Below are 27,160 nucleotides of genomic sequence, written 5' to 3' on the forward strand. Positions count from 1 at the left end.
CTCACAATTTTTCTCACATGCTTTACTTGAGCAGCTAGACCAGGGGAGAGGATGAAAAAGGAATAGATAGGTAAAGAACCTGCCTTTGCTGCCTCTACACACACACACACACACACACACACACACACACACACACACACACACACACACACACACGCAAAATGTGGCTATACCGTGCTTTTTTTCTTCTGGCTTTTCTCTGGCTCCTGGCCTGCAGGCCAGCCCCCTCCCATTTAATGTTCCGTGTTCCTCTTACAGCCCTTATTCCCAAGTAGTTGTAGGAGGAGAACCACAGTTGCCACCACAGCTGCCGCTGCCAGCTGCTCTCTGTTGCTCTCTGCAGCCAGCCCTGCTCTAGCAACACCACCGCAGCAGCTCCCAGGCTCCGGATGCAGAAGCCCAGCTCTGATCTGGAGCTGAGGGCGGGGGAGAGTGACTTGGCTGAGAGAAGAGAGGGCGGAGTGTGAGGGAGATAAAAACAACTTCTCTGTAGCCAATGGGCAGCGGCAGCTCCATAGGCACCTGGCAGTCGGGGTCTGCTGGTTCTTGGCTCAGGAGCAACCCCAGTGACTCGGTTTCCAGCTGACAGGTCTCTGGGGCCAGCTTCCTGCAGAGCTGGTGAAGGCGGACACTGGCTAGCTGATGAGGTAGCCACACCTAAGGAACCAGCGGCCAGGATATCAGAGATCCCTCAAGAAACCAAAGCCCAGGAAAAAGAGGGGGCGCCCAGGAGCCTTGTTCTCCAGGGGTTCCTGAAGGTGCTGCTGTAGTTCTGTCACTTGGTGTCAAGTAAGTGCGTTTTCCTTGCTGTAGGGTCCACTCCAGGATTGTCATTACTTGCTGCTGGCTGCAGCTTTTCCCGCTGCTCCTCCCCGCACCCCACCCTATGCACACCTTAGGGTCCCCAGCAGACAGGCAGAGATGAACGTCCTGGACCTGAATTCAGAGTTCTAACTTCTTAAGAGCAGCAGCCCTGGAATTCCGTCTGCTGCGTGTGTCTGCTTAGACCCTTCCTCCACCAAGTAGGACCCATAATCAAGTTCCTTTCTTAGCGTGAAATTTCTAGAAGTCCTGTATAGCAATGGTTTTCCTATCGCAAGTCTGTAGTGATGGTGTGTATATTTCCAGGAATCCTACATCGGAGTATGTTTAGGCATTCAGGATTAGTACTTTTAATAATTTTTATGTAATCATTGTCAGTCCCAAAGAAGAGGCAGAAATACGACTGGAAATAGTATACTTTATTATAAAAACTGAGAAACTGGGTCTGTTTGGATCAAAGGTGGTTTGTCTTGTCTTGTTCAGGTTTGTTGTATTGTTTAGATCTATAGAATATGTACCTTTTAAGCATTTCGTTTTCTTTTAGAAGTGATGATGTGGCTCTGATGACATTTCATGCAACACGCAAGACATTGGTTAAAGTACAATAAATTCTTTTTTAGTACTAGGTTTATCCATGGGTGAAAATTGAAGCAAAGTAAATATTGACCAGGAAAGTATTTTGAAAAAGGATTAGGTGGTCTTTTTGTATTCATTTCTGGAGAATGATTTCTAGCCAACAAAAAAGAAATAATGCTGCAATAAACAGATCCTGAGGCTTTATCCCTGTTAATACACATCCTAATTAATCGTACTATAATCTAGCTGGTCCTTTTACAAGTAAAGAAATGAATTCCACAAAGAGAAAATTAATCAATGAATAACTACCTAATCAATAGCTACCTTGACAATGGCTAATCAATGAGAGAACTAGATGTCCAACTGGAAGTGTTTGGGATTCCAAATAATAAAATATGACTTAGAGTTTTCTGTGCAAATGCAAAAAATTAATTAAGGGTTTTTTTTTTTTATTCCTAATTTGTAAAGGATACATAAAAAAGTCACACAAAGGACTGATATAGATGTTACAGGGAAAAAACAAGCACTGGAGCCTCACACCTCTAATCCTAACCAGTCAGGCGGCTGAGACCTGGAAGCGTTCAGATTGAAGCTATTCTGGTCAGAGAAGCCTGCTAAATGTCACCTACAGTTAGCCAGCAAAATTCTGGGCTGATACATGGCACAAATGAGAGGGCTCCAAGCCCTGAGCAAAATAGTCAGTGGTAGTGAGAGGACCAGAGACAGAAATTAAGCCCTGGTACCAGTGAATAAAATGTGCAAAGAAAGAGAAAAAAAAACAACAACAAGAGAGGTTACCCTAGGGGTTTTATGAAAATAAACATGTTTGTAATTGTTGTTTGCTTAGAGAATTGTTTTGTGTGGTTTTTTCAATCAATTTTCACCATTCTCAAGGGTTTCTTTCTTACTTTTCTTCCTTCTTTCCATCTTTCTTTCTTTCCTTCCTTCTTTTCTTTCTTTTTGTTTTTCCACAAGTCTTTGATCTCAAAAGGAGAAAGTAAAATCCAAACCACTTTATGTCCCTTTTTCTTTTTATAAGAGTATTTAGTCTCAAAAGGAGAAAGTAAAATTCAACCCCTTCCCCCACCTGCTCACTACTTCCATAATTTAAACCACATTCTAGCCTGTAAACCTCCATTCTGGCATAATCATAGATATTGACCAGCCACTTGTATTTAAATATTTTTGAATATTCTCTATTCTTTGAATATGCTTTAGACCTTTCCTGTTTCCAATTTTAAATTGTAGTTTAGGTATGTGCTACTATTTCATGGAGTTGAACTTATCAGTATATTAGATACTGTTGACTTTATGGAGGATATTCATTTATATAGGAGAAATCTAAGTTTAGGCACAAATACTCTTGACTACAGAGACTCATTCAACTCTTGCATCCCAGAACGATGTACTGTGATTCCATTTTCCCCCACTGATGGGTTTAAAGTCACAATTGAAAGATCTGAAACTTGACAGAGCCTCTGAAAAAGAAGTTAGCAGATCTCAAATGGCATGATCAGATGACCTAGTGCTCAACTACAGAACTAGAGAAGTAGCCCATGCCTTAGGAGCTGGGTATTCTGTCTCTCGAGCTTTGTATGGTACAGAAATTGATAGAATAATTGATATGTAATCTTACTAATTTTGTCAAAATATGGTGGATGCATGTCTGCACATCAAAATAACAGTATTTTGTTCAATCTCTTACTTAGGTAAGAATTATGCTGATAAACTCAGCGCTATACTCCACTGATACGAAATTTTGTATTTCAAGTTGAATATATGAGGGATCCAGTTTATCCATAGCCCTCTACCTTCCTTCTCTCTTCAATGCTTATGGTAGAAGCAATAGTGTATATAGAAAACTCTTAAGTTCTAAGTATCTGACTCTTGTTTCCATTAGCCAACATCTTCAGTATTTGTCAGTTTGAGAAGAACAACTGAAACTTCTGCTCACTTCCAGGTATAGTCACTCATCATCACATGGATGAGCTTATAGAAATTGATCTTACAAATCATCCCTTGTCTCTTTTCTTCTGTGATGTAACTACCATCAATACCAGCTACATGATGTCTTACATAGAAAGAAAAATGCCAATATTGTAAAAAGAAGAACTTTGAGATTTAAGAGAATCTTTCCTGGGGACTTCTGGGGATATTTTTCTTTTCAGCTGTAGCATATTTCTTGATCCAACTAAGAGCATGATTTCCATACATTGTGTTAAATCTCTGCTTTTTTTCCTAATCAACTCTCCATCTTGTCATTCAGCATCACAGTAGCATTGGAAAGCAACTATTCCTGCTGTTTATTCAGTTTTTCTCTCTGAATTTAGCATTGAATTAACTGCGAATAACAAGCAGTTTGGACAGCTTTGACAGTCATGAGTCAATTTTCAACAACAAAAAGCATAACTGGGGCTGGGAATGTGGCCTACTGGTAAAGTGCTCGCCTCACCTACTTGAAGCCCTGGGTTTGATTCCTTAGCACCACATATATAGAAAAAGCTGGAAATGGCACTGTGGCGTAAGTGGTAGAGTGCTATCTTTGAGCAAAAAGAAGCCAAGGACAATGGTCAGGCCCTGAGTTCCAGCCCTAGGATTGGCCAAAAAAAAAAAAAAAAAAAAAAGAGAGAGAGAGAGAGAGAAAAGAAAAGAAAAAAAAATCACGACAGAAAAAAGTGGACCTTAGGAAATTCTAAATAGAAAAGCATATAATTAGGATAGAATGTTAGGTTTTAAATGGAAGTATCAGATGGCATTTATTTAGGAGCTATATTCTCTAACCAAGTATATTATATCAAGTAGAAATTTCTACATTTTCGGCTTTAAATACTGAAGTGAAACTTGTAGGCTACCAGACTCTGAGGTCCTCCAGAGTCTGAGTGGTCTAAGTACCTGATTATAAGATTTAATTTTGGCTTTGGTTCATGTCTTCTCTCTTCCTTTGGTCATGAGGTCTAGACTGGTCATATTTTGTTCAACATAAGGTTAGATTAAAAACTACTACTTCATGTGCACACCAACGTGTTCTAAAGCTTCTCTCTAACCTGGCATGAGGATGGTATATGTCAGATTTGGCTCCATATTTGAAAGCTAGAATATATTTATTGACAGGAAGAATGCTAACAAAAATAGACTCAAAGAAGATGTAAACAACCAGTTCTAAGAAGCATCCTAAGTTCTGAGAAACATGCCAACTCTGAATTTAAGGGGGAAATTTTATTTCATAGATCCAATGGCATCCAAATGTGCAAACATAAGGTCACAGGTTTGCTGGTGACCCTACAAGCAACAACTGTCACAGGATCTCCATTGTTGGTCTCCATCAGAGACAAGAATGCATTCCTCCCTTTTGAGCTCTCAGTTGGCTTCTTGTCAAATTTTTCTTGTGAAGAGTTTAGCTGACCAGAGTAATTAAAATAGTTCTGAAGAGATTTTGGCTTTTGCCCAGTAAGCTTGTCTTGGCAGACTGGACATACAACATCCAGCAGGAAAGTTCACATCATGCCATTGAGAACAAAGGCCCTTCTAATGAACCATGATGGATTCAGGGAGAAGCCCAATTGGACATACTCAAAATGAAGTGGTTTTTCTTCACATTCCTGGAACCCTTCCCGCCTCCATTATCAGGAAAGTCATAAAAGTTCATCCAGGGAAGGCCTTATCTTCCAGAGAGGACTAATGTCCTATGAAGACCATAAGGATTCCCAATGTCCACCAACTTCCTGTAACTCATTCTCATAATGGAATTTATAACCAAGTGCCTATGTAAAGTCTTTTGTTTTTGTTTTTGTTTTTGTTTTTTAGCCAGTCCTGGGGCTTGGACTCAAGGTCCTGGCTTCATTTTGCTCAAGGCTAGCACTGTTCCACTTGAGCCACAGTGCCACATTTGGCCTTTTCTATACATGTGGTGCTGAGGAATCGAACCCAGGGCTTCATGTATATGAGGCACGCACTCTTGCCACTAGGCCATATTCCTAGCCCCTATGCAAAGTCTTTGTTCTATGTCTGACCTTGGAGTGTAAGTGGACCATGCCACTTGGAATAAGTGTAATGAGCACCCCTGTTTAACAGAGTGAACACACCTAAAAAGCCTTCAAAACTTCAATGCTTTAGAAACTAAATTTGCTACATTGCAGATAAAATTTTTCTAATTGGGAAGAGACTTGTACCCTTGGGGTTGTGCTGGTATTCATTTGTTTGCTAGACCATTTGCCAGGATTTTTAAGTCAGAAGAATGCTTCTATTAAAAATTTTAAATATTATAGTTGAGACAAAATGACAGTGTACAGGACAGGATGCCTTGCACATTTATTTTGAGACTTCACAGTATTTCATTATGTTTATATGCCATATTTTCTTTGTCCACTCATATATTGATGGGCACTTAGGCTGTTTCTATGTCTTGACTGTTGTAAATATTGCTATAGCAAATATGGCAGGGTGAATAGTTTCTGAAAATAATTATTTCAACTCCTGCCGAATATAAGACACATTTGTATACTATATAGTGTGCAAATGTACTATTTGTGACTGCATAAATGAATCTGTGGAATTAGGCCAAATCAATATGCCAATCATTGAAACATAATGAAGGAGCCCTTGATAGTCCCAGGGAACTGGAATCAAGATCCCCTATTAATCCCCAAATCTTCACAGCAGAAATCCCATTGTATAATATCATGCATTGTAAAATATCAAATGTGCACCAGATAATCTGTAGATTACTTGCCATATATAACAAATGTAAATAGATACAAATATCTTATACAGTATGGCTTACAGAATAATGACAAGAAAATGTCTTTGCATGCTTAGTGCAGACCTCAAGTCTTTAAAAAGAACAAGCAAACATTTGATCCACGGTTGGTTGAATCTTCAGGTACACAATCCATGGGTACAGAGGACCAGCAGTGTGGCATGCATGGAGCTAAAGTAGTCTACCTACCTCACTGAGGCAGAGAGTAGAAGGATGGTTACTAGAGGCTGAGTCAAGGTGTTGACAGAGGACAAAGAGATGATGTCAGTAAATATGTACAAAGTTTCCATTGTACATGAAAGATGTCTTAATGATCTGTTGTGCAATGCAGTTATTATAACAACCTTGGAGTGTATAGTCATTCCTAATAGGGAAAAATTGTAAGTATGTAAGATGCCTCTGGGTAGCTCAAAGTATCAAGTTATTGATCTCAGAGCGTACAGGATTCGGGATATCTCAATTTGACACTGGCATTCATAATCACCCTCTCTGGGTCTTGTACGTTGCTGAAGGATTCTTGTTCATGTCAAGCCAATACAGAGCCAGCCTCTAACTAAACCAAGAGTTTGAAGCTTATGGTAAGCCTTCTACAATCTTCTATCTTCTCAAAAATGTAGGATATAATTTGTGAGCCTATGAGTTTAGTTCCACTGCTGAGAAATAAAGCACTTGAAAATTCAAGGAAATGCAATGATCTAACCACAGATGAAGAGGATGCTTAATGTGGTCAGGTAGTTCTGAGAGGTTCTTATGAACCCTATGGACAGATTGAGTTCTGGAAGTTTTCTCAGAAATTGAACTAGGCTTTGTATCTCAGAGGACTCAGATGATCAATGACCTCAAGATCAAAGGCAAGTGGATAGGGTCTGGGTACTCAACAGAGCCTCCTTTGTGTTCCTCTGGGAAGTGAAAGAGGGTACTCTTCTTTCACTTGTTGATCCTTAATGTGGCCACTGGAAAGGAATTTGGGGTGAAGGATATAACAGTCTGGGTCCTCTACACAGAGTTGTAGTACAATCTTGGCTCATTTACAACTTGCCCATTTTGAAGGAGTAACAATAGTTGATTCAGGAATCCTTGGGAATAATTTCACAGATGCAATGGAAGTTTTGAGAAAATCCAGAGAAATAGTAGAAATTGACTGAATTGTTGAGTTTACTTCTCTTACCCAGGGTCACTGGTACAGTAGTAATGATATCTATTGTTTTGTCATGTGGGAACATTTACAGCAGAAGCAGTACTACTCTGTGAGCATGGCAAACTATTTCTACTGCCTTTATCATGACCACAGTGGAATTACCTACAAGGTCTTCAAGAAGATGTATATTTTACTGCCAGTCTTGGGGCAAGAAGTCAAGGTCTAGAAACTAACCCTGAGCTTTTTGTGCTCAAGGTTAGCACTCAATCACAGCTCCACAGCATTTTGGTGGCTAATTTGAGATAAAAGTCTTAAAGATGTTTCTACCTGGGCCGGCTTCAAACCTTGATCTCCATTAGCTAGGGTTATAAGTATGAGCCACAAGTGCCCAGATAAGGAAGATCTTATTCCCATTGATGTGTGCACTCTCCTGCAGTTGCCTATCATCACTCTCTTCTTACACTCATTGCTTTTGTGCATTTGCATTCAGAGGCAGGTAGAGATATTTAGTTTAGTTTTCTGTCAGTATTGGTGCATTTTGAATTTGATCATGTCTCCTGATGCTGCATTTTGAAGCTAAATGTCTAGACTACTTCCTCCTTCAAGAAGATATGTGCTATTGGATAAAGAGACAAACTGTAGAATACAGACCCAAAGGTGTTTGGAATTATTTTGATAAGTTTAAGCCTTACTCTTGAAGCTTTAAAATTCTTTCAGATATGAACATTAAAGAACTGGCTATACTTTGTTTACACGTCTATCCCCTTAGTGTCTTTATGGATTACTTTTGTTTTGCCAGACCTAAAGCTTGAATTTAGGATGTGGGTGCTGCCTCTGGGCTTTTTCTCTAAAGGCGAGAGTTCTACCACTTGAGACAGAGCTGTACATCCAGCTTCTTGGTAGTTAATTGGAGATAAGAGTCTCAAGGTAATTAGAAACCAGCTCTGTCAGAAAAGTCCTAGAGACTCTTATCTTCAATAAAGTACACAGAAAGTCAGAAGTGGCACTGTGTGGCGCTATTGGTAGTGCACAAGCCTTGAGCACAAAGAGACTCCAGGACTATGCTCAACACTATCACTTTATCTTATCTGAGTACATTGGAAACTGTATATATTGGTATTAGAACTAGAAAAGTGAAAGGGAATACCAAATCGAGAGACACAGGATAAAAAGACAAACAACTACAAAAGCAATACTTGCAAAACTGTTTGGTGTAAACCAACTGAACAACTCATGCGGGGAGAGGGAAAGGGGAAGGGGGAGGGGGGAATGAGGGAGGAGGTAACAAGCTGTACAAGAAATGTATCCAATGCCTAACATATGAAACTGTAACCTCTGTGTACATCACTTTAACAGTAAATAAGGAAAATAAACCCAGTGTTTTAGCCCCAGGACTGTCCCCCTCAAAAAAAAATGGACAGACAGATGAAAGGGAAAGATTTCTGTACATGTTGTCTTGTATATAAGTTTATCTGATTTGCGGAAGGGAAGAGGAATCACAGAAATGGCCAGATAAAAGGTGAAACAATGCAACAGTGATATTTACTAGACACTATGTTGGAAATGAACTTTACAACTTGAAGTGGGAGTGGAGTCTGGAGAAAATGAGGGAGGGAGTAAAACTGTTCAAAAGAAAATGTACTCAATATCTTACTTATGTAGCCATAACCCCACTCTACATCACGTTTATGATTAAGACAAAAAACAGTCTCACAGACTTTCCTACAAGATGACTTCAAATGCACTTCTCAGATCTCAGCCATTCGAGTAACTAAAATTATAGGCAAGAGTCATTGGTGCCCAGAAAGAATTAACTTTATTAATCCTTCTAGTGCTGCTGCCTGATACTATATAAGTCGGTACTAATCATATGTTCCACAAACAAATGTCAAAAATGTAACACATATACATAGATAAAAGCCTATTGTACCTCATAAATATATACAAAATGTGTCAATAAAAGAACGTAAATTAGGGGCTGGGGATATGGCCTAGTGGCAAGAGTGCTTGCCTCGTATACATGAGGCCCTGGGTTCGATTCCCCAGCACCACATATACAGAAAATGGCCAGAAGTGGCGCTGTGGCTCAAGTGGAAGAGTGCTAGCCTTGAGCAAAAAGAAGCCAGGGACAGTGCTCAGGCCCTGAGTCCAAGCCCCAGGACTGGCCAAAAAATAAATAAATAAAATAACGTAAATTAATGTAAAATCTCACTATGTGGGAAATGAACTGTACATGTTGTAATTGGGGATGGGAGGGAGAATCTGGGAGGGAGCAAAGGAAGGGGAGACATGGATCAAAAAGAAAAATTGTACTTATTATTCATTACATGATTCATGTAACCATAACTCATTTGCATATCAAATCTGCAATAACAATAAATATACATATAATATATAGTAACCATAAAACCATCATAAACTTTGTCTTTGAAATGGTGAGATGTACCTCATATCTGAAACAAAACAAATCTTCCTTTCCTTACTTTTGAACTAGAATTTTTTCCTATTTGCATATTGTCTATATGAATAACACTTAATCTTATAACTCAGGTAGTATAAACTTCTATAAAAGTCATCTTGATATACAGTTAGAAATAAACTATGGCGACCTCTTAAAATAATGAAGCTAGTGGTAGACATCATTTCTTGTCAACACCTACTTATAACAATGTATTTTGACAGACACAAATATGAAAGAAGGGATGATGGGAGCTCTCTAGTTCTTTATCTTTCTATATATGCTTACCAGAGTGCAAAACAAAACTCAATCAACAAAAAACCCACCACCAACATAACCAAAATGCAAATAATTCTAAGACTACATTATGCAGTAAGTAAAACCAAACCCATTTGAGCTATATGCCATGGCCAAAATCTATTGAAAATGTACCAAGAGAAAATGTACCTTTTTTGGGAACTAAATTTTAATATAACTGAAAGAAAGAGAATTTCCCACCCCCACCCCACCCCCCATGGTAAAACCCAAGTGGAAAAGCATTCTGTACAAACCACCTATGTTGATCACTGATTAACCTGAAAATTTCCACTAAAATAAACTCAAATTTTTGTAGGCTGTATATTCTACTAACACTTCAGGTTATGTGCAATGACAGAAACAATAACAAAACTATGGGATAAATTAAAACACAATTTTAAATCTTTTAAGTCTGAGAGAGAAATGAGTTTGAGCTCAGACCACAACATCTATCAAATGGTATAACCAGTAGAGTGGATATTAATAGTAACTACTAGAGCATTACCACTGATTCCTCACCTTCAATTCACTGGACCCTGCACTCTACCCTGAAAAGCACTGAAAGCTATTGCTAAATGACTGCTTCTTACAAAAACAATTTTTTACTGCTCTCTTACTTTATCTCTTTGAGTATGAGTTCAAAGTCCTGAGCTCATCAATGTTATTCATTTGTCCAAAGTCATGTTGTTTCAAGCTGAATGAGAAGCCAGAAAAAAAATTATTTTTTTGGTATTGTCTGGCTCACTGTTTCAGCTCTTGTGCTGGAGTCTGCTACCACAATGCATACAAGTGTGCTCAATCTGGATAGTGGCCTACCGTGTACCTAGTACCTTGTAATCTGCAATTGGTGTTCAATATGCTGCCTATCTTCAATTTTAAAAAAAAATGGAAACTATTTACTCTTGTACCAATCAAATACAGAAAATTTCTAGACACTATCACCTGGCATTAACTTAGTTGCTAGGCCAAGTTCTAGATTCAGTAAACAATGAAATCAATTGCTTACACTTTTTCTAAAAACTGTTTCTGTATACATTTTATGATATATTCTAAAGGTATATGAATTTAGATTTAAACACAACTGGATTAGAATTTATCTCCATGGTCGAACTATGACACTGCCCAACCTCTCTCTCCTAATCAATGAAATAAAATCACAAGGATATTAAGGGAGAAAATGCGAAAACACAACTTAAAATGTCTAGTTTTATGCTAGTTTATGGGTACAACTACTCCGTAAGAGTGGCAATAATTATAAATGCCAGAATATAATGATAAATGTTGGTTCATGTTCCAGTTTGAAATTCTAGGAGAATAATTTCTTTTTTATGAGAATTCATTCCAACTAGCTGCTGGTTCTACAATTTTGAGCAGATCTCCAAGATAAATGCCTTCCATTTCAGTCAACAATATAAAATATTGCTAGAAGTGGATATGTTCAAGTCCAAGCATGAAGTGAGTGCAATAGAATTATTGCCAAAAGCTTGCTTTTTCTATTCAGTTCTTTGGGAAAGTCACTCTAATGGACAGATTAACTATTAATCTTTCTATGTTTTTCAGGTTTTAATGCTGTATTAAGATAGCTCTCCGGAAAGCATAGTGCCTGGACCATATTATATAAATTCCCCCAGGAAAGGCTTTTACTGAATTATGACTTAATGATTAATAATTTATAGTCTGCACTCAGCCATCTAGAAGTCAGATGTATGCCAGTTTCATTTGATAAATGCTTGCGTTTGCTTTGCTGTGTTATGGAAAACAAATGACTGCCAGCCATTAAGTCAACAATTCGGGGGTAGTTTCATTCAACATCAAAATTATCTCAGAAAGACTCATTTGGGATAAATGAATGTGTTGAGAGTGAAAACGAGTTCTGAGGAAGGCAGTTCTGTACTCCAGGATTTCGGTGTTGTCTGACTTACTCTTTACAACACCATTAAATATATGAAGGATTTTAAATGAAAGACATGAAGAAAATAAATTTTAGGAGATGTTATTGAGGTCTTATAGCTAGTGAATAAAGCTAGTGAAAAAAAAATAAAGCACCAAAGGATTTTGTGGCAACAGGGAAAGTTAAGGTAGATTATATTTGGACTAGACAATATAGAGATGAACTGAAAACTTGAATCTTAAGGTTTCAATAAAAGATGTCTAGAACGCTTTCTTTAAGGGGATCATCTTTGCTATAAAATCAAAACCATTCTTTAAATCTACTTTTAATAACAGTATTTTAGCATGCTTAACCTTAATAATGTGTTTTAGTCTTCATAATGGCTACATAAAAATAGCAGATACAAGAATTATTCATAGGACAAATTGGGTGGTTTACTACTATAATCACCACCAGTCTACACATTTAGGATTGTGTCATCGAGCCCATCCTAGAAATGAACAATAAAAATAAAATTTAAAACCACTTCCTTCTATGGAGAAAAATGGAGGTGGTTTTAATTTTAATAAACCTATGACTTCAGTTTCACTAATGTTTTACTTTAAACTTGTAGATCATATAATACTGTGCAACTAAGTCAATACAAGAACTTTAACATTAGAAGGTTTCAAATTACAGGTTCCTGATAAGAACTATGAATCATGTCACCCAACAATCCACAAGTTCCCACGGCTAGTTAAGAGAATGATTTAATACTCAAATCAGCCTGTTTAGTATTTTGAAAGCAAATTGAGAATTTCTATTATCTCAAACCAAATATGTTCTGCCTTCAACTCTTCAATTTTCATTCATTTTTTGTGACAAAGAAGAGAGGTTAATTTTTTCTACATGGTAATCATTGAAATACTTCAAAACACGTTGCCATTTTTATCTTCTCTATTTTGTTATGACTACAATAAATACAACACCTCAACCTTTTAACTGAGCTCTACCTGTTGTCACTGTACTGAAATCAACATTCTGGTCCCAACTTAGAAAATCCCTGTGTATGTTCATGTGCATGTACTGCCACCAAGTAGATTCCCTCCTCCAACATCTGTCAATACAGAGAAATATTGTATTAGTTTTCTTGGCAGAACACAAATTGGTCATATTTTATTGTAATTAGTGTTAAGTAGGAATTCATAGGCATTTTTCTCTGCCACAAAAGCATACCCCTTCTCTATAGTGCCTTTGTGGATTGATTAATGTAGTTTAAATTTCCAAGTTTTATATGTATTACTACTGTCTATATTTTTTGTTAAATTTAGTTTACCATTCTACATTACTAAATGCTATCATGCCCAGAAATTCATATTCATTTTGCTGCTATTATAAGACAATTATTGTACTTGATCTTTTTGTCCATATCTTATTTTTTGTCTTTTTTTAAATAAAAAGAAAGTCCAGTTTTATGGATGGTAAAACAGATGCAAGAAAAATAGGTAATAAGTAACTTGATTTTCTCAGAACATTAGCAAAAGTTTGGAATTTGAACATCAGGCTTCCTGACTCCAATGTACATGATTGTATTTATTTTGTTTCCCATAGACTATTTCTCCTTCATGACCTAAATTGTTGATATGAGAGAAAAATCATATACAATAAACTTGATAAATATTCATACAGAGACAGAAATTAAAGTTGACTATGACAAAGGAGATAGGCTGAACTTCAAAAAGTATCAACAATAAAACTTGGGTTAAAATTTGCCTATATTCCTGGCAGTATAGCTCCGTGTGAAAACACATCTTAAGCATATGCCAGGTGCTTGGTTTAATACTCAGCACTGCTAAAAACAAAGTGACACATAAATGAAGCCAAAGGATGCAACTCAAACTATACAAATAAAAAATAAGAATAGGGTTAATGAATGCAATAAAGACTATTTGGAGAAGAAGCAATTACTTAGAAAAAAACCTCAGCATGACTGTGTTTGATCAAACTAAAGATAACACATCCTTTGACCACTTTTTTTTATTACAGTAGAAAATTGAAAGCTTGAATTTCACACACACACACAAAAAAAGAGAAAGCACCAAGCAAGCAATGAACAAGTGAATTGAACTAGCATAAAAGTACAAATAAAGGAAAATATTAAGTACAGTAAAGCTCAGAACAAAATTTTTGTTTTTGTTCTTTTGCCAGTCTTGGGCCTTGGACTCAGGGCCTGAGCACTGTCCCTGGCTTCATTTTGCTCAAGGCTAGCACTCTGCCACTTGAGCCACAGCGCCACTTCTGGCCATTTTCTGTATATGTGGTGCTGGGGAATCGAACCCAGGGCCTCATGTATATGAGGCAGGCACTCTTGCCACTAGGCCATATCCCCAGCCCTCAGAACAAAATTTTTATTTACAAAATTCAGAATTATGTTTCTCATATGCACTTATTTAGTCCCTGGCTTCTATATTCATTGTATCCTAATCTTGCATGACATTATTGATATTTTCTTAATAAGCCTATATTTTATATAAAACGAAAGTAAATTAATTTCTTATAGGTACACAATTGGGAATGTCGGTGTTGCCAGAACCGAAGGGTCTTGTCCCTTTCACTAGAGAGTCTCTTGATCTGATAAAACAACATCTGGCTAAGAAGCAGCATGATGACCATGAGGAGGAAGAATTAGAACCGAATCCTGACTTGGAAGCTGGCAAAAAGCTTCCATTCACTTATGGAAATCTTTCCAATGGAATGATGTCAGTGCCTCTAGAAGATGTGGACCCTTATTACTACATGAAAAAGAATGTGAGAACTGTTGCATTGGTTCACCTTTTACCCTGTCTCTCCATTTTGATGTTCCCCTACCCTTTCCTAGTTCCAATAAAAATATTTATTACACCCGAGGTACCAAAATCGTTTACAGTGACATCAAGGGTAAAACCATGGGGAAGAAAGACAGAAGAAAAAGGCATAACTTCACATGTACATTGAAAATAACAACAATGATAAACCACTTATTTCCATAACTTGAAGTTAATTTTGCTTAGCATCATGTTATGTGTACATTTGTACATAGCTTTTGAGTTATTGTGATCTTCTGCTACAACTATCCTAGACAAGTACTAATTAGTACCAATGAGCGAAACTATAGACTTGATGTTTCTTTGAGACTTGCTCATTGCAGTTAATATGATTTTTTCCAAGTCTTTCCATTTCCTTACTAATGGGGGCAATGTCATTCTTTCTATCAGAAGCAGAGAACTGCATTGTGTTTATGTACCACAGTTTCTTAATCCAATGCAACAGAAACATTTACAAGACCATATGCTTTAAACCAACTGTACAACTCAGGAGGGAAGGAAGAAATTAGAAGGGGGAGGGGGGAGAAAAGTTAGGGAAGAGGTAACAAGTTGGATATAAAATGTACTCACTGCCTTACATATGAAACTGTAACCCCTCTGCACATCACATTGACAATAAATAAATAATTTAAAAAGAATGTGAGAACAGAAGTTATTATGAATACATTTTTATTACTTTTTTCCAAACATGTAAGTGTAGTTGTGATAAGACACAGAAAGTGAATGACTACTATAGAAATAATAATATATTTTATTTTGGGAATATATTTCAGATTTCTATCAAAATTTGTATCAGACTGACTGGATAGGTTGTTTTCGTTACTTATTAATGTATATACTGACACTCCTTACTATAGATTACTTGCTTTAAAGACATTAGCTAACCGTTTGAGGTTATTAATTTAAAAAAACCAAAATGTCCAGAATGAATTCCTCTTCTTATTTTATTGGTTTTTAATATCACAAAGATTAAATTTATTTCATACAAAATTATTATTGATTATTATTATTGATTGATTTCTTACAGACTTTCATTGTATTAAATAAAAAGAGAACAATCTTCAGATTCAATGCATCTTCCATCTTGTGCACACTATCTCCTTTCAATGCTATTCGAGGAACCAGTGTTAAGGTCTTGGTTCATCCATATCCTTTATAATAGGTTTGTTCTCTGTGCTGACCCTGGGGCAGATTCCAAATTCAGCCATTGTGATATTCAGCTCTCTGTGTGGAGATGTTTGCTTCCTCATTTGTATCTCATTCAAGTTATTAGGGACCTGAAATAGACTGTATTGATTATTACATGTTTACAAGTACATTAAACAATTATTTGTCAATGAAGATAGTAAAATAATAATTATCAAAATGTTTGTATTTTATTTATATAAATTTATTACAGAAGTAGTTGTCTAATATTTTAATGACCTTTTTATCTCCTTGACTATAACTTACCTTTTTCCAGCTGTTACTTTTGATCAGTGTTCTCACTGATGGCATGCTTATGACCATGAATAGCCCACCAAAATGGGTTCTAACAATAGAGTAAGTTGTACAATTTTACTACATTTAATACCAACTCTAATAACCACTTAGTTTTTAAGATTTTAGGTATTGATCTAACAACATGAAATTAGATAGTGTGTTATATAAGGTATTATATAACAGTATTTATATATATACCTCATATGTAATGATGTATCTCTGGAATAGGTATAGTAAATGAATTTCCCCTCCAAGAAAACTATAAAGCTGACATAAATATATGTTAGTTCATCAATTTTAATTTTCCTGCCATTTATTCTTACTCTCTCACCTTTTCTCCCCTCCCCTTTTTTCTTTTTCTTTTTTTTCTTTTCTTTTCTTTTTTTTTTTTTTTGTTTTTTGAGTCAGGTCTTGCTATGTAGCACAGGCTGTCCTCCAAATTGTGTTCTTCCTGCCTCAGTCTTCCTAGTACCAGGATTATAGGGATGTACTACTCTGCCCTTAACTAGGACATTTCGATAGCATTTGTTAGTGAGATTTCATGGCTGGTGCCACAAGACTTAGTCATGCTACAAATCTGGTCTGAAGCTCTAAACACAGGTTCCTGGGGCCCTCGTGTTTTTATTGTTGTCTGATGGGTTGATGATTAGTTATTTTAGCCTACCAAAGGGACGTTTAAAAAATATTTTAATGACTTATTTTCAAATACTATATAGTTACTTCAAAATAGTATTTTAGTGTTGACAATATGTTATTCTAACTTTCACAGTTTATATGAAATTATTTTTTTTTCTGCAGGAATTCTTTGCTTGGAATTTACACATTTGAAATATTTATAAAAATCATTGCCAGAGGTGTGTGGGCAGGACCTTTCTCTTTCCTTGGAGATCTATGGAACTGGCTGGATTTCAGTGTAACCTCATTTGAGTGCGTATTCTTCAAGTTGCAACATCATGATCTCTTGTTAAAAACATCTACAAAGATTGCTGCTTGCAAATTATCAAAGATTAAAAATTATTTCATCGGTGTTATTCACAGGAATAACTCAGGAAGCTGTTTATGAAGTAAAAATATGAGATAAATTTGAAAGGAACATTTTCCAGTTTTTGTCTTGATTAAAGATAGGGATTCAGTGACTACAATTGAAGTCATTTTTTAATTGGAAAATTCCTTGAATTTTACCTTGCTCTCAGTCCTTAATCAATCCTTCACTAAGCTATACTCTTTTTTGTAGTCTATATGAAATTTATTTTTTAAGACAGGGTCTCTCTAGGTAACCCATGCTGGCCTAGAATTTACGATCTTCATGCCTAGTCTCCTGAATGCTGAGATTACAGGAAAATACCCCTATGTCTAACTATCTCTTTTTTTAATTGTCAAGATGATGTACAGAGGGGTTACAGTTACATACTTAAGGTAGTGAGTACATACATATTTCTTGTCATCTCTGTTATCCCCTTCCTCATTTTTCTTCCTTATCCTCCCCCACCCCTCACCTCACTCCCTGCTTTCTTCATTATTTTTTCAAAAACCAAAAAGAAAGAAAGAAAGAAAGAAAGAAAGAAAGAAAGAAAGAAAGAAAGAAAGAAAGAAAGAAAAGAAATCTTATCCTTAATATATATTGGTACATTGTCACTCTAGTCTACAATGCTTATGTCCTCTATGATTATTAACTGTAAAACAATTCCTTCCAGATCAGGTAATACATACATATGCATCTCTTTTCTTTTGCTGAGTGTAGTCTGTTCCTTCTTTTTCTCTTTTTCCCTCCTCCCCACTGCCCTTGAGCTGCTTAGTTTGTTCTCATCAGTGCCCATTGCAGCTGTTGGGCCCTTTCTACTGTATTCCCCCTCCGCATTTTGCATTCATTTGTGTCCTCCTCCCAGCTTCTTTCAGATGTGTACCTGTGTACTTCTTATGTGAGGTAAAGGTAAAGTGTCCTTTAGCTTCTCTAAGATTGATTACGATGAAGTCTTTTGCTTCCTTATCTTTGGTGTTCTTTGCATAAGTTATACTCTTAAAATGATGTAAGTATCCAAGTAAGGTATTTTAAACACATTCTTTGTACTGTTACAAGAAATTCCAATTATTTCATGCTTACTATTTCAATGCTTCTTTTTGCTATCTATTTTATATGTAGAAATGACTTAGTGATATAAAATTTCTGTTAAAATAATTTTAAAAGATACCTAGAATTTTATTATTTATAATATAGTCTTTTTAAATGCATAAGCAATGACTGCCATATTATGACTATTTTAAAATAGATAATATCATTGTAATTGTTAATGTTACTATTTCGACTATTACTACCATTATTTCTGTTCATGAGGCCTTTGGTTAACACTTATAACTTAGGTAATACTTAACACACTGTGTCTCTATATGCTTACTTTAAGAACTTCACAGTAAAGGCTTCAGAGTCGAGAAATGCCATCTCTATTTTACAATGGAAATGATTGTAGAAAGATTAAGTAAATGCCCTCCATCATATATCTAGTATTCATGGAGCTTACATTTTCACATAGGCACCACAAAGCATAGTGTATAGGCATTACCCTCATTATTTAAAGAGCAAATATATTAGATGAATTTCATACTTTATAAAAACTCAGGTACTAGGCTTTTTCATATTAACCATCTTTTCAGTAATATTTTATTTTTTCATAAACAACAAAATGTTTATGAACATAAAACAGCATAATTGGTAATAAATTTAGAGTATTGAGTGTTAACTCTGTTATGCACTCTAATAATTGTAGCATGTAGATTATTATCTGATTATTTTTCTCTGCATTGAATTTTGTCAAGGGAAATGCTTAGATATGTAGTTAAAAAAACACTTTTAGAGTCATGAATACCAAGGATAAGTAGCATAGTTTCAATGTGACTTCTAAATCACTCAAATTTACTTCTGCAGACTAATGACCAGGTATTCACTTCTAAAAACTCCATTGTTTAAAACTATAAGAAGTTTGAGAGTTTTGAAAATCATTCCTTTAAACCAAGGTAAGAAATGGCATTGGATTTTTTTTTCTTCATTGTTTTAGATAGTTCCATGTACTCATCTCATGTGAATTCTGTTTCTTGGGGAAAATATAAAATTATAGATCTTTGTACTTTGAACCCTAAGTATCTCTTGATTTTTTAAAATTTGTGACTGGGAATAGCAAGAAAAAAATTATTGGCGGTTATTTAGGAGGTTTGGACTCAATATTGATGCTACCAAAAATAAACTATTCATTTATGCTTTCATTGTTAATTATTTATTTTACTTGTTAAATATGAAATTATAAAACATTCCTTAGGAAATGTAAAGAAATACTGAAGGTAGGTGTCTTAATTTTTCTCATTGTTTTCCTCATTGCATCAAGCAACCTAGTAAAGTGAGCAAAGTAATATAAAGCAAATGTCCCTTGTGTTTAGTGCTTGGATCACATACAATGATCAGATGTTTCACAAACAAAGCTGAAAACTGTACTCAGCAATGAAAGATGTAGTTGTACCTGGTACAACATTATTTCCTGATCATATCCAGGCTAACTTATACCAACATCTAACATCTAATTTAAGGTTCCAAATCATTAAAAACAATTAAATAAAGGCTGAGGAGGTGATTGAAGGGATTGAGCACCTGCCTAGCAAGTGCAAGCTCCTGAGTTCCAAACCTCAGTATTGGAAATGAAAATCAGGCAAAAACAATCGTATTTAGAACTGTGGCTGCTGTGAGTTAGAAGTAGTTTGCAATGACAACACAAAACAATGAATGTACTAATACCAAAACGAGGTCTTTAGTCAAGTTCCTCAGCCTGGAACATTATAGAGAAATATAGAGAGGCAAATTATGTAGCTTGAGTTCAAGCTGGGAAAAAGTGAGAAGGAAGGAATGGATCCACAGCATGTCAATCTCTTTAAACACTCAATTACAGGCATTGAGCAGATTAACTCTAGGATTCTAAGTTAACATCTCAACAAATGTGTTTAACAATAATAGGGAGGTTGATCAAATCCAACAAAGAAACCAATGACTAGGGGAAAAGGAGTTCCTGCTCTAACTCCTTTCCATGCCTTCTTTTTCTTTACCTTCCCCCGCATTCCCCCTTCCTTCTTTTTCATCTGTCCTTCTACTTCCCTTGCTCCCCTATTTTGTGACATATATATATATATATATACATTATACACACACATATATACACTACATTAAATGTTGTATTTAACAATGTATAAGAAAGTATGGTTATCTGGGAGCAGGTGGCTCACACCTGTAGTCCTAGCTTCTGAGGCTGAGATCAGAGGAAAGTTCCTGTGAGACTGCTTTCTCCAATTAATCACCAGAAACCCAGAAGCGGTGCTGTTGCTCAAGTGTTAGAGCAGTAGCTCTTGTTGAAGATCTGGGGTATAGCCCCAGGCTCAGTGTTCAAGCCCCACAACCTAAATAGTGAGAGGCACAATATACAATGTCGATCTGCCGACTTCAATGGCGTGGGGAGGGTTTGCTACAAGTTTGTCTGTACTAAGATTTCTATTATATGAAAAACACACCTTTGTCTTCCCAGGTTTAAACTGTCTCGTAGGAACCTTGATTTGTGGCTTGAAGAAACTTATTGGTGCCATTACTCTAACTCTGCTTTTTCTGAGTGTATTTTCTCTTTTGGGGATGGGACTCTTCATGGGCAACTTGAAGCACAAATGTGTGCATTGGCCCCAAGAAAATGAAACGCAGCACAACAGAACAGGAAATCCATATTATATTCGAGGTAAGGATCATTTACCGGGTAAACTAAAAATAGAAACTTCTTACAGGATGAGAAGTTTTCACCAAAATGGACATGCAGTTTCACAGCATACTTCATAAATCTATGTTATAAACAGACATGGCTGCAACTACAGTGCCTGATTCCTGTAAATACAAAATTGACGTTTCATTTACAGTTTTCATTGCCATCATTTTCGGTTATTTGGAGGGATTTTGTGAACTGTGACTTAATGTTAGCAAAAGTCATGGTTGGAATTAGGTGACATCAGAACAAATTGGATGATGAACACATTTGACGATCAATGAAGAAGAGTCAACTTTGCTTTAGGAAAAGAATCTAAACCCCAGAGATGCAGGAAATGTAGCCATCTTCATGTATGTCATCTGGAAGATACATTCAAAGGAGTTCTCATACTTTCAAACAATGTAGCCTTTATCTGAGAATTTTTCTTTAACAATTACTTTATATTTTTATAAAATTTATTGTAAAGATGATGTACAGAGGAGTTACAGTTACATAAATAAAGTAATAAGTACATTTACTTTTGAAATCCCTCCCTCATTTTCTCCCCACTCCCATCCCACCCAAGTTGTAAAGTTTATTTCCAACATATTGTCTAGTGAGTCTCACTATTGCATGGCTTCACCCTCTGTTATTTAACATGTTTTTAATTTGAGAAGTCTAGTTATCCCTTTGTATTTTATTCATTTCCCTGAACATTAATTTTGAAAGGGATTTTCTTCTTCTGCTGAGTATTGTCAGTTAGAGGGTAGTGAAGTTTCTGGATTCCCAAAGGCTTTATTTTCTGGATTTTCAAAGGCATGTACATCAGATGGTAGGCAAAAAAGGCCAAGTCATTAGCTTCTTTCTTTTTAGCTCTAGAAAATGAGATTCATGATATCTTTTGTATAAAAAAATTAAATCATATTTAAGTAGTTGAACAAAGGAATTGCCATTTACCAAAGCAGTTTATGGATGCAGTGCATCTTGACCAATGTCACTCCTTTCAATATTTTTCACACACCCCTCCCAACTCATCCTTTCCTTTGCTAGGTAGGTAATGTATTGAATTTATTTTGCAATTTAAAAAGTATTTTATGTGAACAATGTGTCTTGATCTGTGTCACCACTTGAACATCTTCACTTCTGTGACATATACTATGAATTCTTGCCTGCACTCTTCTCTCTGTTCCTTTCATTCTTCTCCCCTTGTCCCCACCCTCCTACCTTGTATGTACCCTTTCCGTGTACTTAATTTATTGGGATTTGACTTAGTCTTTTTAAAGAAGAGAACTCACCCAAGTAAATAAAATTAGAGACAAAAACAGGGCACATCACAACAGAAACCAGCAAAATTCAGAATATTATAAGAGAATACTTTGCAAAACTTAATGCCAAGAAACTGGAGAATCTGCAGAAGTGGATGCCTTCACAGAGAACATTGATATAGCCAAACTGAACCAAGAAGTTTTAAACCAATATATAGATCTATAAAAAGGAATGAAATTGTAATGGCAATAAAACACCTCCCATCCAAGAAAAGCCTAGGACCAGGTGGATCTAAAGCCGAATTCTATAAGGCCTTCAAAGGAGAACTCACTGCCCTGTTCCTCAGACTCTTCGATGAAATAAAAAGAGAAAGATCCTTACCAAACTCATTCTATGAAGCCAGCATTACACAGATCCTCAAGTCATATAGGGATGAGTAAAATTTTTAAAAAGTAATAAAAAACAGAACTATAGACCCATCTCTTTGATGAGCATTGATGAAAAATTTCTTGATAAAATGTGGCCCGCCGAATTCAACCAGTATCTAAAGCAAAATCATACAATAGGATCAAATGCGATCCATTCTAGGGATGCAAAACTGGTTCAATATATGTAAATCAATAAATGTAATACAACACATCAACAGAAACAACACAAGAACTAAAAGATGCAGAGAAAACTTTTGACATGGTCTAATACCCCTTTATGACAAAAGCTCTAAGAAGCTAGGAATCCATGGAGTAGACCTCAATATAATACAAATTAATCATCTGTGGAGATTCAAATCAACTTGATGATGCTAATTCCAGAGTAAGTGAGGAACATAATTTCCTTCCTGTTTTCCAGAAACTGAGCACTTTTACTATATGGAAGGAGACAGATATGCTCTCCTTTGTGGCAACAGAACAGATGCTGGGTAAGTGGTATTGAGTTATCTCTTGCCAAGTCAATATCATACATCAGATGCTATCGTAGTACTGACTGATTGTTTACTGCCTTGACCATTGGTCTCAGTTGATTGCATTATCTCATCTTATTGACTAACATATTTTAATAAGTGACCTATTTTAATTTTTCTTGGAGAAACCATACAATAGCAGAGAATGGCTTCTAAAGAACAGAAATTCACATTTAAAAGCCAAGTCTTTTAAAACCACTTTCTGTTAGGCTTACACTGTATTCTCAAATCTAACTCTTGAGCATATCTCTTTAAAGTTGTAGTATCTTCATTTCAACTATATTTTTATGCAAAATCTCAATTCAAATATGTTCTGAAAAGCATTTCAAATGGTGTCTGGTCTCTGAGTTCCCAGTAGACAATAATACTTCCCTAGACAAGAAGGACACGTCACTAATGGTTACCTATAGTAGTCATTTTTGTAGTGTGGAAATTATTGCCTTAATGTAACAAAAATGCTTTTGATCAGACTTTGCAGGTCAGCAATTTAAAGATTCAATACACAGGTGCTTTTTAAACCTCTGCATTTTTCATTAACCATTGTCTAAAATACATGACTGACGTGACCAAACACAAAATAATGTGAGAGGCTCTGCACAAAGGCTTGGACAGGGGGAAGTATAATTTATTGAGCCACTAATGTAATAATCTACCACATCACTCAAGCTCCTCCATTGATAAAAGTATTAAAACTCCATTAAAAGAAAAGAAATAAATATTTAATCTGATCTTTCTCCCCAAGTGCAAATACTATTTATAAATTATTGAAGTGATGTTTTCTCCCCTTAAATTATGGGATCTAAGAGTTTGAAGTGAGAGCATTTGAAAGTTAAGTCTTCAACTATTAGAATTTTATTTTTATCAATACAATTTTCAGGTATTTCCCATTTCTTTCTCTCCTTTGTTTTCTTTTTCTTTTTTTTTCATATCACTTGGATCAAACACAAGCCTTTTACTCACACTTGGTAAGCATTCTACCACTGCAAAACACATTAACCTTTCCAGTTTTACTTTAGAACAGGAAAACTATAGTTTACCATAAATTGTTTTTAAAAAGTGCTAAAGTGGTAGATTTTAAGTGTTTTCACTACAAGTAAAGATAGGAATCTTAAGTATACACATATTAACTACCTCAATTTAGCCATTCCTAATAGATACTTCTTTCTTCCAAAACACTTTGATGTACATGATAAATATAAATGACTCATACCCATTAAAGTAAATAAGTCAATGCTTCTACTCAAATTTGCAAAAATAATTTCAAATGTTTCTATTTTATTTTGCCTTAATGGATGTCATTCAGTTGTACAACCTAAAAATCTAACTCAATTACTGAGTTAGGGCTTTAGATTATTTTTCATGGCACATGTGATAATTTGGACATCACCTGAAAATCATCTATCAGTAAGCAGGTTGGTTTTTTTTTCTTTGCCTTTATTAGTCAGTGTCCTGAAGGATATGTGTGTGTGAAAGAGGGCATAAATCCTGATCAAGGCTACACAAATTTTGACAATTTTGGATGGGCTTTCTTTGCATTGTTTCGATTAATGACCCAGGATTACCCTGAAGAACTTTATCACCAGGTAAGAACACAGAGAATCTGTACTTATTACTAAAATAATCTCACTCACTTCTTCTAAAAATATTTTAGTGGTTTCTAATATTTTTGTGAGAAGAAGTTTGGTACCCTTTAAGATGCGCTCTAGAAACCCAGATTTTTTTTTCTCACTATTTCCTAGATTGTATACTCTGCTTCATTTGAGTATACTAAGAACATTTCTCTTAAATTCTTATTTCCATATTTCTGTCCTCTGCCTAAATCAAAGTATTTTTCTGCCATGTTTCTAGGTTAAATGTTCTCCTTGAGATTTTACTTGCTCAGGTTTTGAAGAAATTTATATTTAAAACATTCACGTGTGTGTGTGTGTGTGTGTGTGTGTGTGTGTGTGTGTGTGTGTGTTCCAGTCCTGGGGCTTGAATTCAGGACCTAGGTGCTTTCCTTCAACATTTTTGCTCAATGCTAGTACTCTACTGCTTGAGCTACAACACTTTTGTTTTTTTGATAGTTATCTGTAAACTTTCATGCCAAGGTTGTCTTTTAAAATTGATCCTCAAATCTCAACCTCAAGAGTAGCTAGAATTATAAGTTGAGCTCATGACACCTAGCTCAGGCTTTTTTTTTTATAGTACAGTTCATGCTTTTAATAGTATAGGTGATACTTCCCATGACCCCAGCCCTTAAGAAGCTAAGACAGGATGTTTGCAAGGTCAAAGTCAGTTTGAGCTCCTAGTGTGACCAGGTCTCAAACAAACAAAAGTGCACTAAAAATAAAAATAAAGCAATTTTACCATCTACTGGCTTTGCATAGTGGACAAAGCATTCCTCATAAATGTAAGGTCTTAGGAATTACTTTCCCTATATGAGGATGAAGTAATAACTGCAGATGTTTATTAATAAGCATGTCCATGGTGTATACTATAATATACAGTCCTCACTGATGGATGTTTTTGTGTAAATAACAGCTAGCTCAAAACATAAATAGCTGCTTTTCTGGGATACTAGGCCATACTGAAAATGTGGTTAACAGTTAGTATGGTCAAAGTTAATAAAATTGGATTCTGATTGTATGTTAGAAATTCTTATTACTCTGTACACATTCTTAGTTTATCTACCCATATAACATTTTGTGTAGGTAATACTTTGCTGTTGATTCAAATAGATGCTAAAAATTAAAATGATTCCCACAAATTTCTTTAAATTTTGTGCATCTAATTTTAGTAAAAAATTATAAATCAGAAGATAATATTTTGTGTTTGTGATTTTATATTTAATAATTGCCTATACATTTTTAATATTCTTTTATTTCTGATTTAATTATTAGGAAGTTACAGCTAAACATGAACATGACAAGCTCAGTTCAAAAGCATACAACTTTAACCCTTTAGAGTTTTCTCTCTACCAGTAGTCCTTGCCTTGATGATTTCATATAAATCATACTACTCTGATGAATTTTTCATTTCATTTCTCCAAAGATCTTTAGCCAAAGCGGTAGATACTCTGGTAGGCTTCAAATTAGTACTGCTCCCCATTATTATGTAGTCCTGATTTTCAAATTTGTTCTGATTTTTCTATAAATTCATGATCAAAGAAAAATACTATCTACCACATCCCTCCACTTGAATAGTGTTGCTACAGTAATAACATTAGAAAATAGAAAATAATTTTTCATATTGAAATTGTTTAGCTTCTCATTCAGAGATCATTACTTTTTTCTGTTCAGTGAATTTTCTCTTTTAATGAAGACAAAGAAGTCAACTGTTCACACCAAATGCATTTACTAATTTTATCCCTTGGTTTTGTAGCATGTATCTTATGCTTAAGTGTATGTCTAAAGTTTATTTCTGCATCCAGCATTTAAACAGTCTTGTAAGTACATTCCACTCATTTTTTAATTTTAAAATAGAAGAATATAGAATAAATAATATTTCCATCTATTTTTCTGTGTTCCATTTCTCCATAGATCCTTTATGCATCTGGGAAAGTCTACATGATATTTTTTGTTGTGGTCAGTTTTTGGTTTGCCTTTTATATAGCAAGTTTATTCCTGGGAATACTTACCATGATCTATGAAAAAGAAAAGCAGACAGCTGCTGAGAAAATTAAAATGACTGAACAAGCATTTCAACAGACTGTAAAAGAACAAGAAGGAAATGACGCATCTGAGGTACAGCATTCATATTCTTTTTAGATCCACAGTACTAAATGAATTTTCCCAGTCACATATTATGTGGCCTTCAATAGATTATTCCATTTATATATAGGACATAATCAGATGAAAGGTGATTATAATAATAGTATTTGGTGGGCAGTATTGGCCCATTCATGTAATTCTACCTCTTCAGAAGGCTCAGA

At 35.5% G+C, this 27,160-nt stretch overlaps 1 protein-coding gene across 2 annotated transcripts in view; it reads left to right on the forward strand.

Annotated features, from left to right (window-relative positions):
* The first annotated feature begins 521 nt into the window (after positions 1-521).
* The window catches only part of Scn7a (sodium voltage-gated channel alpha subunit 7), a 59,015-nt gene continuing 32,376 nt past the window's right edge, over positions 522-27,160 (forward strand). Inside the window, exons 1-10 of one of the 2 annotated variants that reach the window (XM_048345298.1) lie at positions 522-789; positions 14,478-14,725; positions 15,809-15,927; positions 16,234-16,323; positions 17,062-17,190; positions 19,184-19,272; positions 20,820-21,020; positions 23,136-23,205; positions 24,689-24,830; positions 26,769-26,972. In XM_048345298.1, coding sequence (XP_048201255.1) covers positions 14,492-14,725; positions 15,809-15,927; positions 16,234-16,323; positions 17,062-17,190; positions 19,184-19,272; positions 20,820-21,020; positions 23,136-23,205; positions 24,689-24,830; positions 26,769-26,972 — 1,278 coding nt within the window. In that variant the 5' untranslated portion in view covers positions 522-789; positions 14,478-14,491. Of the gene's footprint in view, positions 790-13,577; positions 13,715-14,477; positions 14,726-15,808; positions 15,928-16,233; positions 16,324-17,061; positions 17,191-19,183; positions 19,273-20,819; positions 21,021-23,135; positions 23,206-24,688; positions 24,831-26,768; positions 26,973-27,160 lie in introns of those variants that run through there. The other variant, XM_048345299.1, reaches the window with a different exon arrangement.

The sequence above is a fragment of the Perognathus longimembris genome, chromosome 4 (assembly GCF_023159225.1).
Source record: "Perognathus longimembris pacificus isolate PPM17 chromosome 4, ASM2315922v1, whole genome shotgun sequence".
Lineage (NCBI taxonomy): Eukaryota > Metazoa > Chordata > Mammalia > Rodentia > Heteromyidae > Perognathus > Perognathus longimembris.